The sequence below is a fragment of the Myotis lucifugus genome, unplaced genomic scaffold, assembly GCF_000147115.1.
Source record: "Myotis lucifugus unplaced genomic scaffold, Myoluc2.0 scaffold_0, whole genome shotgun sequence".
In the NCBI taxonomy this organism is placed as follows: Eukaryota; Metazoa; Chordata; class Mammalia; order Chiroptera; family Vespertilionidae; genus Myotis; species Myotis lucifugus.
In genome coordinates this window covers 11506841-11521416 of record NW_005871048.1, presented here as the reverse complement: position 1 = coordinate 11521416, position 14576 = coordinate 11506841, and the positions used below count along the sequence as shown (strand labels likewise).

General features: G+C 38.4%; 1 protein-coding gene across 4 annotated transcripts in view; it reads left to right on the top strand.

The window, feature by feature from the left end:
* AP3S1 (adaptor related protein complex 3 sigma 1 subunit) overlaps positions 1-14576 on the top strand; it is a 54767-nt gene that overhangs the window by 2243 nt on the left and 37948 nt on the right. The window contains exon 2 of one of the 4 annotated variants that reach the window (XM_023746237.1): positions 8250-8281. The exons of the other annotated variants lie outside the window; for them this stretch is intronic. Within the exon in view, the coding sequence (XP_023602005.1) occupies positions 8250-8281 (32 nt within the window). The remainder of the gene's footprint in view (positions 1-8249; positions 8282-14576) is intronic. 4 annotated transcript variants of the gene reach the window in all.

Genomic DNA, 14576 nt, shown 5'->3' with positions numbered 1-14576 from the left:
TTAATGTGGGAAGAGGAGGTTCTGGCAACAGTGGCAGCTCTGGTGTCATTTTGGCCATTGGGTAAATGACAGTGTTCTTGGGGTCAGGGGCCGAGAGGTGTATAAAGAAGGATCTAGTGGTCACTGGCCATGTAGAAGTAGGGATGCCAGAGCTGTTTTTGTGTATTAGTCTTTTATAAATTGAGTTTTGCCAACTGTATTTTTGTCATTCAGAAAATAATGGGAGGTTATTTATTTGTTTATATACTTGCTTCCTTCACTAGACCATAACGTATTTGAGGGCAGAAATCTTTTTCACCCATTTATTTCAGTCAGTTTGTCAACAAATTTTTATTTTATGCCTACCAAGTGCAGGCAGTGTTTTAAAATCTGAAGATGAACAAACATAACTTCTATTCTTTCTGGGGTTGGGGATACACAAAATTAATAAGTAGTTACAAGTGATGTGGAAAAAATAAAGCAGGGCAGGGTCACAGGGAGTGCAAGGATGATAATTTAAAATAGGATAGGCAGGCCCTGGCCTGTGTAGCTCAGTTGGTTGGGCAGTATTCCCGTGCACCTACAGGTTGCTGGTTCAATTCCTGGGCAGGGCACAAACCCAGGTTTCAGGCTCAATTCCCAGGAGATGGCGTGAGGAGGCAGTCGATCGATGTTATACACTCACATCGATGTTTTTCTCTTCTTCCTTCCTCCCGCTCTAAAAATCCATGAACTATTTAAAAAGAAAAAAAAAATAGGGTAGGCAGGTAAGTTCTCATTGAGAAGGAGACATTTGGGCAAAGACTTGAAAGAGGTAAGAAAGCCCGCTTGCAGATATCTGGGGAAAGATCATTCCAAGCCGAGGAAGCAGGAGATGCAATGGCAATGCCTATTTGAAGCACCTGCCTAAATGTTAAGGAACACCAGGAAACCTGGCATGGCAAGAGCAGAATATGTACCAGTAAGGGAGTAGTTGGAAATGGGTGTATTTGTATAGGGAGTCAGTGTTTATTCTATCCTCACTGCTTGAAATATTCTTTTCTTCCATTGCCAAATGTCTAGATTCAACGCTTTGTTCCAGGCCTAACTCAGATATCACTTAACCATTCCCCGAAGCCTCTTTGTTCTTAGGATTTTACATTATATTTATTACAGTCTAATATTCTGTTTCTCAGCCTAGAATTCCTTTGGGGCATTCTATAGATTCCCTGAGGCAGGTTTTAGATTTATTTGTGTCACCCCCAGCAATCAATAATGAGTCTTGACTATACTAGTAGAGACCTCTCAATAAATCTTTGCTAAATGTCTCCTAGTTTGGGATAGAGTTTGGGTTAAAAGTGACCTCCTAAATTTCCTTCCAGTTCTTAAAATTTCGTCCTCCATTGATGAGAGGCTCTCAAAATCCATGCCTTTACAACAAAAGTAGTGATGGAATAGCTGTTACATCAACTGTGTCTGTTTTAAGTTGAAAGAAATTTCTAACAAGTGCACATCCAATAAGATTGACAGTTTGTGTTTAATTTATTAAGCAATATTTAGGGGTGTGGTGGGTTAACAGTTTCATATCCTGATAGAGTACTGAGATTTGAATTCAGTAATAATGGTTTAACACTGAGCAATTTGAAAAGTGCTTAACAACCCACTTCCCCTACTGCATTGGATTTTCATTCCTCACTTTTCCTCTCATATAACAATTTATATGTTCATCTTTGCCCTTTAATAGTGCAGATTTCCATTTCCTGCTGTAATAAATTTTTAGATTTGATTGTGCCTCCAAGCTGCTATTATGTGTGAGACACATGGAGTCACATGCATATTTGGCTAAACTGAAGTTTTTGGTTCATTCTGCAAGAGTCAGACATTAAGAAGTCAAGGGTAGACTCAGAATAAATTCTCTTTTGTTTTTGCCTTCTATATCCTTAAGCTATGACTGTACAAGTTCAAATGTTTTTAGTCTTTTAATATTTGCCTGGCAATAGTTGTGTGTTACTATAAATGACTAATGAGACTAATATTTCTTAAAGCAGATATATTTTTACATAGCCATCAATCAAGAAAAAACACACCTGTTTATGATTCCTGTGTTTTTAATGAACCATGGTATATCCTTCGGTGAATCACTTTAATAGTAAAAAATGTTTTCCTTTTATATGAATTATCTTAGTTGTTTCCACAGATTTAAAAGATTGTATATGTAACCCTGGCTGGGTGGCTCAGTTGGTTGGAGAGTCATCCAGTACACCAAAAGGTTGTTGGTTCAATTCCCGGTCAGGGCACATACCTAGGTTTCTCGTCTCTCTCTCTCTTTCTTCCTCCCTCCCTGCCTCCCCTTCTCTCTCAAATTAATAAAAACATATCCTTGGGTAAGGATTTAAAAAAAAAGATTGTGTATGTTTGCATATGTATACTCATGATCAAGCTTATATACACATACACAAGTACAAACAGGAAAGTTTTCAAATGGTTACATATACATGTTGCCTCAATTTTCATATAAACTGTATCTGATTATTCAGTTGTTTGGCAACCATATGCAGAAAGGAACTCTAAGATTGTTCTTTTCGTTTTTTGAATTTGTTTACATAACAGATATATAAAGTATTGAAAGTATGTATAACTTTTTCTTTTAAAAAATCTTTAAGAAAGATGCATCCATATTTACTGATGTCTTTTTTAGTGGCTGTTAAGACAATGTTTCAGATGGGATGGTTAAAATTATTTTTATGATCAAGATAGAATTGTCAGCAGTTCTAAGTATTAATTAAGGTGTTAACACATACTATATATTTTTATTATAATTTTTTTTAGTAGAAACAGACTTACAGATACAGAGGGGAAGGGATCGAGCCCGAAACCTGAGCATGTGCCCTGACCTGGAAACAAACCGGCAACCTTTGTCTGACCCAACCAGCTGAGTCACACCGGCCAAGGCAACACATATTATATAAACACATAGTATTTGAGCTGCTTTATTAAGAAGATAATCCCAAGTGATTTGGTTTCTTGTCACATTAGTTAGGATGCTTTTGGATACATAAGTTGAGTTTTATGTAGTCTGACTCAAATTTTGCTTAGAAAGAACTGTTAGTATACATAATAGGAAGTGCAGAGTAAGTAGACAGATTCCACAATTACTTGATTTAGCAAATCAGTGACTTCATTATAGATCCAATTTCTTACTCTATCTTGCTCTTCACAAAGTTGATATCCAAAAGCTGATTTCCTCCTTGAAATCAGTGGTAATCAATTCAGTCCATAAGGAGTGATGGTTCCTGCAGTGCTAGAATATATCTTTCCCTTCAGTCTGGTTAGTCCTACCCAAGACCAATAATAGCTTACACTAATCAGGATCTACCCTGGGAACTGAGGATGAGGATGGAAACATGAATAAAACTGGTGTCGCCCTGACCAGTTTGGCTCAGTGGCTAGAGCGTCGGCCTGTGGACTGAGGAGTCCCAGGTTCGATTCTGGTCAGGGGAATGTACCTTGGCTGCGGGCACATCCCCGGTGGGGGGTGTGCAGGAGGCAGCTGATGGATGTTTCTCTCTCATCGATGTTTCTAACTCTCTATCCCTCTCCCTTCCTCTCTGTAAAAAAATCAATAAAATATATTTAAAAAAAATAAAATTGGTGTTATGTTGGAAAGGTGAAAGAGAAGAATGGACATTGGGTATGCAAACAGGTGTCCACTATTCTCGCTCTATTAGCTCATGTTATTTATTTTGAATAAATATTAATGTTTTCTTCTCTGTAATTTTAGATTGCTTCTGAGGTTGTTAATATCAGGAATGGTCCTTGAAATTTGTGATTCTCAACATGTCACACAAAATATCTCAGTTCAAGGTATTCTTATATCAAAGGATCATTGAACATTTCCATTCTAATATGATCACAGTTTTTATAGGTAGTATGCTTGAAGACTTGCTTTTAAAAAAATTAAGATTAAACCTGTCGAAAATTAAAGGAAGAATTAAAATATTTAAAATTACAGTGATTCTTGGCTTTAGGGGGAGGATTATAAGTTGGGCAGTGGGATATAGGTCATTCCTTGGACTTTATAAACAGAGAAAGGCCTTGTTTAGGGTGTTTATATTTATGTTTCTTTAGCAAAGTTGTTGATTGTTAAAGTATTTATTGTTTTAACTTTTTATTGAATTTATTGGCTAATAAAATTATATAGGTTTCAAGTGTACAGTTCTATAATTCATCATCTGTATATTGTACTCTTGTGTTCTCCATCCCAAGTCAGGTCTCCTTCCATGAGCATTTGTTTTATTTTTTAAATGTATTCTTTTTTGTGATAATGTAGAAAATATTGAAGTATTAAGATCTGAAAGGTCATCCTTGATTTCATTTCTACAGATAGCTATTAACATTTAGTTATATTTTCTCCACTCTTTAGATTTCCTTTCAGAATGTCCTAGTGAAGAGTATATACTTTTTAGACATTAGTATCACAAAATGAATGCATCAAAGCTGTTGCTGGATTTATTAAAAATTTGTGGCTTTAAGGTAACCAGATTTGTTAATGTCTGGGTACTCTATTGTTAGAATCATTAAAAATACTTTAATATAGCCCTAGCCGGTTTGGCTCAGTGGATAGAGCATCGGCCTGTGGACTGAAGGGTCCCAGGTTCGATTCTGGTCAAGGGCACATGCCCAGGTTGCTGGCTCAATCCCCAGTAGGGGGGTGTGCAGAGGCAGCTAATCAATGATTCTTTCTCATCATTGATGTTTCTGTATCTCCTTCTCCCTTCTTCTCTGAAATCAGTAAAAATATTTTTTAAAAAAATAACTTTAAATAGTACTTTAATATATGTTAATAGCACTTTAATAATTTGCTTATGTTTTTTATCTGTGTATATCTTTCTTTTTTACAAAATTGAACTCATATATGTAAACTGAGTGTATTAGGGCCCTACCCTTTTCTGATCCTGAAGGGAAGTATTTGCTAATTTTTGTTGGAAAGTAAGCACTTATAGTCGTCTTTGTACTTGTAGGTTATGGAATTCTTATCTGCTGCCAATAAGCCAAGGTGATTCTGAGTTGTAGACCAAAGAGGAACCAGTCCCTTTCAAGCATATCTATATATATAAAAGCGTAAGTGACCGGAATGACTGGAACAACTAGTTGCTATGATGTGCACTGACCACCAGGGGGCAGACGCTCAATGCAGGAGCTGCCTCTTGGTGGTCAATGCGCTCCCACAGCCAACCTCCCGCAGCTGACCAACCTCCTCTGGTCCCTCTCTGCGGCTGGCCAACCTCCCATGGTCCCTCCCCCCCGCCGGCAGGCCCCAGCCAGCAGCTGGCAGGAAGGCCCAGGCCAGTAACCAACAGGAAGGCCCCGGTTGGCAGCCGGCAGCAGGCAGGAAGGCTCTGGATGGCAGCCGGAAGGCCCCGATCGGCCTTGATTGCCAGCCAGGCCTAAGGACCCACCCATGCACGAATTTCGTGCACAGGGCCTCTAATTGTTATATAAAACTCACATTCCTTGCCCATTCTGCCCTTTCAGCCTTCCCCTTACCAAATCCTTCGACTGCAGGAAGAATAAAAGGCATCATTCTATTTAATAGAGTATTAAGTTCTTAAGACTCCCAAGGAGGCACTTATAGACAGTCTCTTAAGAAGAGAAGTGGCCTTGTTGCATATTACCTGACCTGAGCATTACACTCCCTTTTCTCTTTTCATATTTTTTCAACAAATATTTGTGTTTGTATGGCCCTGTTTTAAGCACTGGTAATATTGTGCTAAGTAAAATAGATGTTATCCCTGTCTTGTGAGTTTACATTCTAGTGATAGAAGACAGACAGTAAACAAATTATGTAAGATTGTGATTAGTCTATGAAAGAAGAAAAATGAAAAGTGTAATGGGATAAAGCATGATGGGGGAGAGGCTGGGGTCAGTGCGCTCCCACAGGGGGAGCACTGCTCAGCCAGAAGCTGGGCTAACGACTGGGGAGTGCAGCGGTTGTAGCAGCAGTGCTAAGGCAGCGCTAAGGATGTCGACTGCTGACTGTGGGGAGCAGGCCTAAGCCATCAGTCGTTCATCCCCCAAAGGCTCCCGGACTGCGAGAGGGCGCAGGCCAGGCTGAGGGACCCCCCCACCCTGAGTGCACCGGGCCTCTAGTATTAGATAAGATCATCAGGGAAAAGATCATCAGGGAAAACTTTGTGAACCTGACATTTGAAAAGAGAACTGAATGAGGTAAAGGAGTGTATGAGAATACGGCATGAAAAGGTGCAGGATCCCTCAAATCGGAGCGAATTTGGTGTGTTGAGAAATAGCAAGAAGGCAAGCTGAGTGATTACAGGGAAGAGTGGTAAGAGATGAGGTCCGAGAGAAAGACAGGGCCAGATTGGGCCTGCATGCCAAATCATGCAGCCCCTTCTCCAGACCTTTCAGTCTGATGACATTATCCCCAACACTCTACAAGAAAAGATATTTCTTCTTGAATCTTACTTGTATTTTGCACAATTGAATAATGCCTCTGGCCTCTGCAGGAGAGGCAGTGATGCTGTCTCTGCTCAGTTATTTTCTTTTCCACCTAGTTATCTTAGGCTCTGGAAAGGTATGAGTAAAGGTAAAAGTGAGTGCTCCAATTCTCTGCAGCCTCTGTACTGAGTCCAATGATCAAGCTGGTTCCATTTTCTAAGACACTTGTAAATAACACAAGTCAAGAGGAAAATAATTTATTTTTCCTAGACATCTCACATTCTTAATTAGAGGCATGCAGAGGTTATGTGAAGCCCACTAGACCAGTTCTATTATTACTAAGAAGCATTTCCATCTTTCCTGCCTTGGTTGAAATCTGGTGTAATTACAGGAATTTGTAGCTGTCAGTCATTGTTCTCTTTGTTGCCCAGGAAGAAAGGGCTCTTTGCCAGTCTGCCAGAACCATTGATCATTTTGATTCCTGTGTGGTACCTAAGTGAGAAAAATTGTTAGTTCATCCCACCATATATATGTCTTGCTATTTCTTGTCATTAATGTATCTTAGTGTGATTGTTTCAAATAATTTTTTGCAGAGGTAAAATATATATAACAGAATTTACCATTTTAAGTGTACAGTCCTGTGACAATAAGTACATTCACATTGTGTACAATATCACCATCATCTATCTCCAGAACTTTTTCATCTTCCCCAATTGAAAATTTGGAAGAGTATGTAGCTAAAGGAACTGTAGAACATTCCAGAGATTGTTCCCAGCTATTCTTTGTATTTCCTCAGACTGAATTGCCTCTTTTATTTTTATTCTCAAATACTCCAATGTTTAAATTATCTGAGTCTTATTTAGGAATGAACTTCCTTCTTATTACAAAATGCAAATTCCTCCACTATTATTTCTGAGAATATATCTATAGGGAGACTTTTTAGGAAAGAGTGTAGCTATAAAACTTGCCCCAACTTTTTCTTTTTAAAGAATTACCTAATTTTATTGTATTCACCATTGTGCACATAATTTAAGTTTAGGACATTTTCATCAATCCAAATAAAACCTAGCCTCGCTGGTGTTGATAAGTGGTTGAGCTTATGTGAGCCAGGAGGTCCCTGTTGGATTCCCATTCAGGACACATGTCTGGGTTGCAGGTTCAGTCCCCAGTAGTGGGTGTGTAGGAGGCAGCCGGTCAATGATTCTCATTATTGATGTTTCTATCTCTCTCTGCCTCTCCCTTCTTCTCTGAAATAAATAAAAGTATATGAAAAATAAAAAATAAATAAAACGTAGTACCTATTAACAGTCAATCTGCAACCCCCACTCCCCACAGCCGTTGGCAACCATTAATCTATTTTCTGTGCCTATAGATTTGCCTATTCTAGACATTTCATATAAATGGAATCATGAAATATGTAGTCTTTTGTGACTGGCTTCTTAGCATGATACTTTCAGGAGGCATCCATGTTGTAGCATATACCAATACTTCATTTCTTTTTATGGCCAAATATTTCATTATATAGATATACCACATTTTGTTGATGGATGTTTGGGTTGTTTCTACTTTTTGGCTACTATGAATAATTCTGCTATGACATTTATGTGAACGCATATGAAATTTTTGTGTGAAAATATGTTTTTATTTCTCTTGGGTATATATCTAGAAGTGCAATTGCTAGGCCATATGGAAACTCTGTGTTTAATTGTTCAAAAAACTGCTGGATTATTTTCCAAAGTGACTGTACCATTTATATTACCATCTGCTATGTATGAGAGTTTCAATTTCTCCATATTCTCATTAATTCTTGCTATTGTCTGTCTCTTTTATTCTAGCAGTCCTGGTGGATGTCAAGTAACATGTCATTGTGAGTTTGATTTGTATTTTTGTAATGGCAGGTGATGTTGAGCATCTTTTCAAGTGATTATTACTATTTGCATATCTTCTTTGAAGAAAAGTCTATTCAAATCCTTTGTCTATTTTTAAGTTGTGTTTTTATTATTATCATTGAGTTGTAAGAGTTCTTTATGTATTCTGGATGCAAATCTCTTATCAGATATATGATTTGCAAATATTTTGTTCCCATTCTGTGGGTTGTTATCATTCTCCTGTTGATATCATTTGCAGCACAAAGATTTTAAATTTTGATGTCATCTACTTTATCTCTTTTTTTTTCTTTGCTCATGCTTTTGGTGTTATATCTAAGAAATCTTTGTTTTATCCAAGGTCATAAAGATTAATAACTGTTAGTTTTAGTTTTTACATTTAGGTCTATGATCCATTTTGAGTTTTTGTATAGTATGAGGTAGGGATCTAACTTCATTCTTTTGCATATCCAGTTTTCCCTGCACCATTTGTTGAAAAGGCTATTCTTTTCCCCATTGAATTGTCTTGGAACCTTGCTTCAACTTTTGGGATTTAAGGATAGCCCCATCCTGATCACCTGAAGTGAGGCCTACCCACATACACCAAGTCTCTAGCCAGACTTCCTACCTGGGAGAAGCCTGGCAAAAAAATCACATTTGTGGATTTTTCCTGATTCCTCATTATTGGAGTGCTTTGAAGCTTAATCTTCAGACTTCTATTCTTTTTAATGCACAAAGAACTAATTATTTCCCATGTGATTTTTGTTTTCCTGATTTTAATCTTTAGCTCAAATTTTTCTTTATGCCTCAAATGTCATGCAACTTTACTCTGTCTATTCTTTGTATTTCTGAATTCTACCTATTCTTTATGGACCTTCCTAAATGTATGCCACTTTTAAAGATGATAATCTTGCTGCTGAAAGTCTTTGTTCCCCTTTAGTTCTTATGACACTATTTGTACTATTCATATGTCAGGGATAGCCCTCTAATTTTGATAATAAAGATCTATTTCTTTTTTGGTATATAAAGGCAATATATAGAACATTAAATAAAAGTTTAAAAAACAATTATATTCATGTTTTATTTCTTGTGTTAAGCTTTGAGAAAGGATCTGTTTCTTTTCATCTTGGTAATCCTTTATATTCTAAAAAAATTCTTCTCTGAGTGTACATGGGATGGAGGAATAAGGATAATGACTTATTTACTGTTGGATTAAGAGGGAAGTTTTGGTTCTGACATTGCCTTTTATGACATGCCGTAGAGCAGCGATTGCCAACCTTTCAGACCTCACAGATCACCAATGGTCCACGGACCACCAGTTGGCGACTGCTGCACGAGAGGCCCAGTGCATGGATTTGTGTACTGGTGGGGTCCCTCGGCCTGGCCTGCGGGGATCGGGCTAAAACCAGCTCTCATCCCCCGAGGGGTCCCGGATTGCAAGAAGGCGGTTCTCAGGTGATGCACCCCAAAATCGGGCTCCCTCCTCTCTGGTTCTGGGTGAGTCACCCGAGAACCGCTGCTGCCAAGTCACCGCAGCTCGGCAGCTCCTGCATTGAGTATCTTTGCGTTGAGTGTCTGCCCCCTGGTGGTCAGTGTGCATCATAGCTACCACTCAGAGCATTTGCCCCCGGTGGTCATTGCTCATCATAGCTACCAGCCGGTCGGCCGGTCACTTAGGCTTTTATATATATAGATAAGGTCAGGAAAGGAACATAGGAAAAGAGAAAGTTTTATTAGTGGGTTACTGAATTTTTAAAATTTATTTTTCATTCATGCATTAAGAAGTATTTATAATATAGCCTTTTGTAACTAGTTGTCTTTAGACTGATGTAATCTAGGAATTGTGACTAACTGAAATATATCTCTTTTGACTTTGATTATGAAACAGTGGTAGGAAATCTGATCACCCTGCATTTTGATTCCCAGTTTTATAGCATTGCTCCATACCTTTTAGTTTCCACTATTGCTATCAAAAAGCCGGTAATAATTCTGAGTACTTATTCTTTGCATGTGATCTGTTTTCACTGTCCAGAATGCATGTAAACTCTTGTTTGCAGTTTCTAAAGTTTCACAGGTCCTTGCTATCAGTCAATTTTCATCAATTGTGCTGGGTACTTGATGGGCCCTTTTATTCTGAAAACTCTTGTCCTCCTTGCTTGAAAAATTTATCAGTTTTCTGTGTTCTCTTTTTGAAACTTTTATTCAGCATTCCTCGGCTCTGTCCTACTTTTTTAATCCTTTCTCTTCTGTTTTCTATCTTTTTACCCTTTGATTCTATTTTCTGGATGTTTTTCTCAAGTTTATTTTTCAGTCTTTCTCATGAGTATTAAAATTTCTCCTTATATTTTTAATTTTCATGAGCACCTTTTTGATCTCTGAATGTTACTGTTTACTAGTATGCCTTTCTTTTCTTGTTTCATAGTTGTATTACCTTTCTTATCTCTCTGATATTAATGGTATATATTTTAAAATTTTCTTCTCCCTACTTGGTTTGTTTCCTCTGAGTTGCTTCCCTCCTCCCCCCTATTTTGTCCTTAGTTTTTATGTTAGATGTCCAATATCCTTGGTTGTCTGCTCTTATCTAAGGCTAGGATACTAAAAGCTAATTGGAAGCTCTGAATCCATGATTAGAAGTTGTCTGTATGAGCTTTACTTGAGTTGATCAGGCAGTTTTAGCTAGTATAAGAATTGCAATTGGTGTAACAACAATCCCCCAAATCTTAGTGGCTTAACACAATAAAAGTTTATTTCTTACTCACATAAAGTCCAGTATTGGTCATCCTGATCAGATAGAACCTTCCATGTAAGCATTTGTTTGTCATTCTTGAGAAGGAATCAAGAGAACTTCTGCATCTAGCCAACATGAAAGATTGTGCAGGAATTTTTATGAATAAGGCTCATACTTTTAACTACTACATTGTATTGTTTTTACTTCATTACCGCTGTGTGTGTGTAAGTGTGTGTGTGTGTGTGTGTAAGATAACCTAGATATTTGATAAGATAAAGGGATGTGGATCCTATCTTTTAGATTACATATTCACTTATTCAGCACACTTTTATTGTTTACTCTATGCCAGCCACTTGTTGAGAATTTCAGATTCAAAGAATACCTGGAGGAGCTCAGAGTCTGGTAGAATTCAGATATGCACAAAGGAAATTTGAACACTTCATTATAAGCGTATAACAGGAATAGAAATAATGCCAAGGAAGCAATGAAGAAGGAACTAATTTTTCCTGAGAAAGTAAAAAAGAACTTCATAGAATTATCATGTTTCAGTTAAGTCTTAAAAGGATGTTGTTAGAGAATGGAGTGAGGATGTAGGAAAACAGGAAGGGAGTAAATGGCGAGAACTTCAATATGGTTGGAGAAGATTGTATAGGGAAGAAGAAATAGATGGATTTTGAGACATAAGTCTCGTTAGATTTTGGAGGGTGTTTTATGGCATGGTAGGGAGTTTGGACTTTATATTAGATCAAATGGAAACTTTTTAGATCAAATGAAAGGGCTTTAAGAAAGTAGGTAAAAATGCTGTTTTTTTAGGAAGTAATTCTGGTGGCTTGTAGGATGGAGTAGAGAGAGGTGACAGAGTGAACATTTAGGTGGTTCTTACAGTATTCTGAGTAAGAATAAGAATCTGAGTTGAGGTAATGTCTTTGAATCTAGCTTTCCTATTTCTGAAATAGAATTAACAGGACTTGGTGACTGAATGTACATGTGAATTGAAAGGAAAGGAACCTTAAAGATTTTTGCCTTAAGAGTCTGGTGAATGGTGATGTTATTAACTGAGATTAGAATATAGTAAGAAAAATTGGTTTTAGAAAAAAATGTAATGTTTTTAGTCTTCAAAAAGTGGGTTTTAATATGACTTTATAGCTATTAGTGGAGCTGTATAGTTGGAAGCTGGAAATACTATCCCAATTCAGAAAAGAATGTTGCCTTCTTTTAGGCACTGGAGATATGGGAGAATTAAAGATTAGGGACATAATAACATGGTTGAAACCACAAGAGTAGGGAGAACCAAGATGGCGGCATAGGTTAACGCCGGAGTTTGCTGCCTCGAACAACCTCTTCAAAAATACAACTAAAAGACGGAACGGACATCATCCAGAACCACAGGAAGGCTGGCTGAGTGGAAGTTCTACAACTAGGAGGAAAGAGGAAACCATACCCAGACTCAGAGGAGGCGCAGTGCTGAAGTGAAATACTAAGGTGCGGAGTGCATGTGGAGCAGGCTGGCGGCGTAGGGCGTGGTTGTTGTTTTCAATCGGGAGGGAGTTTCAGACTCTGAGCTCCAGATCCGGGCGAGTCTCTAGGGACACAGACTCAAACGGGAGAAGCGGGGAGGCAGCTTTCTCTCCGAGGTTTGCAGCAGTTGCAGAGCCACTGGGGACGGAACTGAGAGCAGCCATAACTGCTCGATTTGCCCGCCCTGTAGATCCCTGGGGACCTGCCCCGCCCAAGCCCTGCACAGAGGCATTTGCCAGATAGCCTTAGGCAAAGGCTAGACTAGCACCGCCCTAGAGATCCAGAACAGAAGCTCTCCCACTGCAGACACAGCTGACTCTCATAGCAAGTTAGCCTGGAGGTCAATTCACCCCCAGTATTGCCGACAACAATCAAGGCTTAACTACAACAAGACTGCGCACAAAGACCACAAGGGCGTGTACCAAGAAAGCATAAAAAATGCGGAGACAAAGAAACATGACAGAAATGGAGGATATAGAGCTAAAAACGGACTTTTAAGGTCTTTCAATAATGTGCTAGAAGCTGCCAATAAACTTGATGAGAGCCTCACGAAATCTAATGAGACCCTCGATGCTATGATAAAGAACCAACTAGAAATTAAGCATACACGGACTGAAATAAAGAATATTATACAGACACCCAATAGCAGACCAGAGGAGCGCAAGAATCAAGTCAAAGATTTGAAATGCGAAGAAGCAAAAAACACCCAACCAGAAAAGCAAAATGAAAAAAGAATCCGAAAATACGAAGATAGTGTAAGGAGCTCTGGGACAGTTTCAAGCGTACAAACATCAGAATAATAGGGGTGCCAGAAGATGAGAGAGAGCAAGATATTGAAAACCTATTTGAAGAAATAATGACAGAAAACTTCCCCCACCTGGTGAAAGAAATGGACTTACAGGTCCAAGAAGCGCAGAGAACCCCAAACAAAAGGAATCCAAACAGGACCACACCAAGACACATCATAATTAAAATGCCAAGAGCAAAAGACAAAGAGAGAATCTTAAAAGCAGCAAGAGAAAGAAAGTCAATTACCTACAAGGGAATACCCATACGACTGTCAGCTGATTTCTCAACAGAAACTTTGCAGGCCAGAAGGGAATGGCAAGAAATATTCAAAGTGATGAATACCAAGAACCTACAACCAAGACTACTTTATCCAGCAAAGCTATCATTCAGAATTGAAGGTCAGATAAAGAGCTTCACAGATAAGGAAAAGCTAAAGGAGTTCATCACCACCAAACCAGTATTATATGAAATGCTGAAAGGTATCCTTTAAGAAGAGGAAGAAGAAGAAAAAGGTAAAGATACAAATTATGAACAACAAACATGCATCTATCAACAAGTGAATCTAAGAATCAAGTGAATAAATAATCTGATGTACAGAATGAACTGGTGATTATAATAGAATCAGGGACATAGAAAGGGAATGGACTGACTATTCTTGGGGGGGAAAAGGGTGTGGGAGATGCGGGAAGAGACTGGACAAAAATCGTGCACCTATGGATGAGGACAGTGGGTGGGGAGTGAGGGCAGAGGGTGGAGCGGGAACTGAGAGGATGGGGGGAAAAAAGAGGAACAAATGTAATAATCTGAACAATAAAGATTTAATTAAAAAAAAAAAAAAGAAACCACAAGAGTAGATAAGGTCATCTAAGGGCCACCATTTAGCTCTAGATCAGTGGTTCTCAACCTTCCTAATGCTGCGACCCTTTAATACAGTTCCTCATGTTGTGGTGACCCCCAATTTCATTGTTACAAATTGAACATAATTAAAGTATAGTGATTAATCACAAAAACAATATGTAATTATATATGTGTTTTCCGATGGTCTTAGGCGACCCCTGTGAAAGGGTCGTTTAACCCCCAAAGGGGTCGCAACCCACAGGTTGAGAACCGCTGCTCTAGATGAAGACTAGAAGGAGGTGACAATAAAGCAAACATCATGAAGGAAAAGGGCAACTGTCTTATACATGGCTCCCCCCTTTCAACTTGTTTTTTTAAAATATATTTTATTGATTTTTTATAGGAAGGGAGAGAGATAGAGAGTT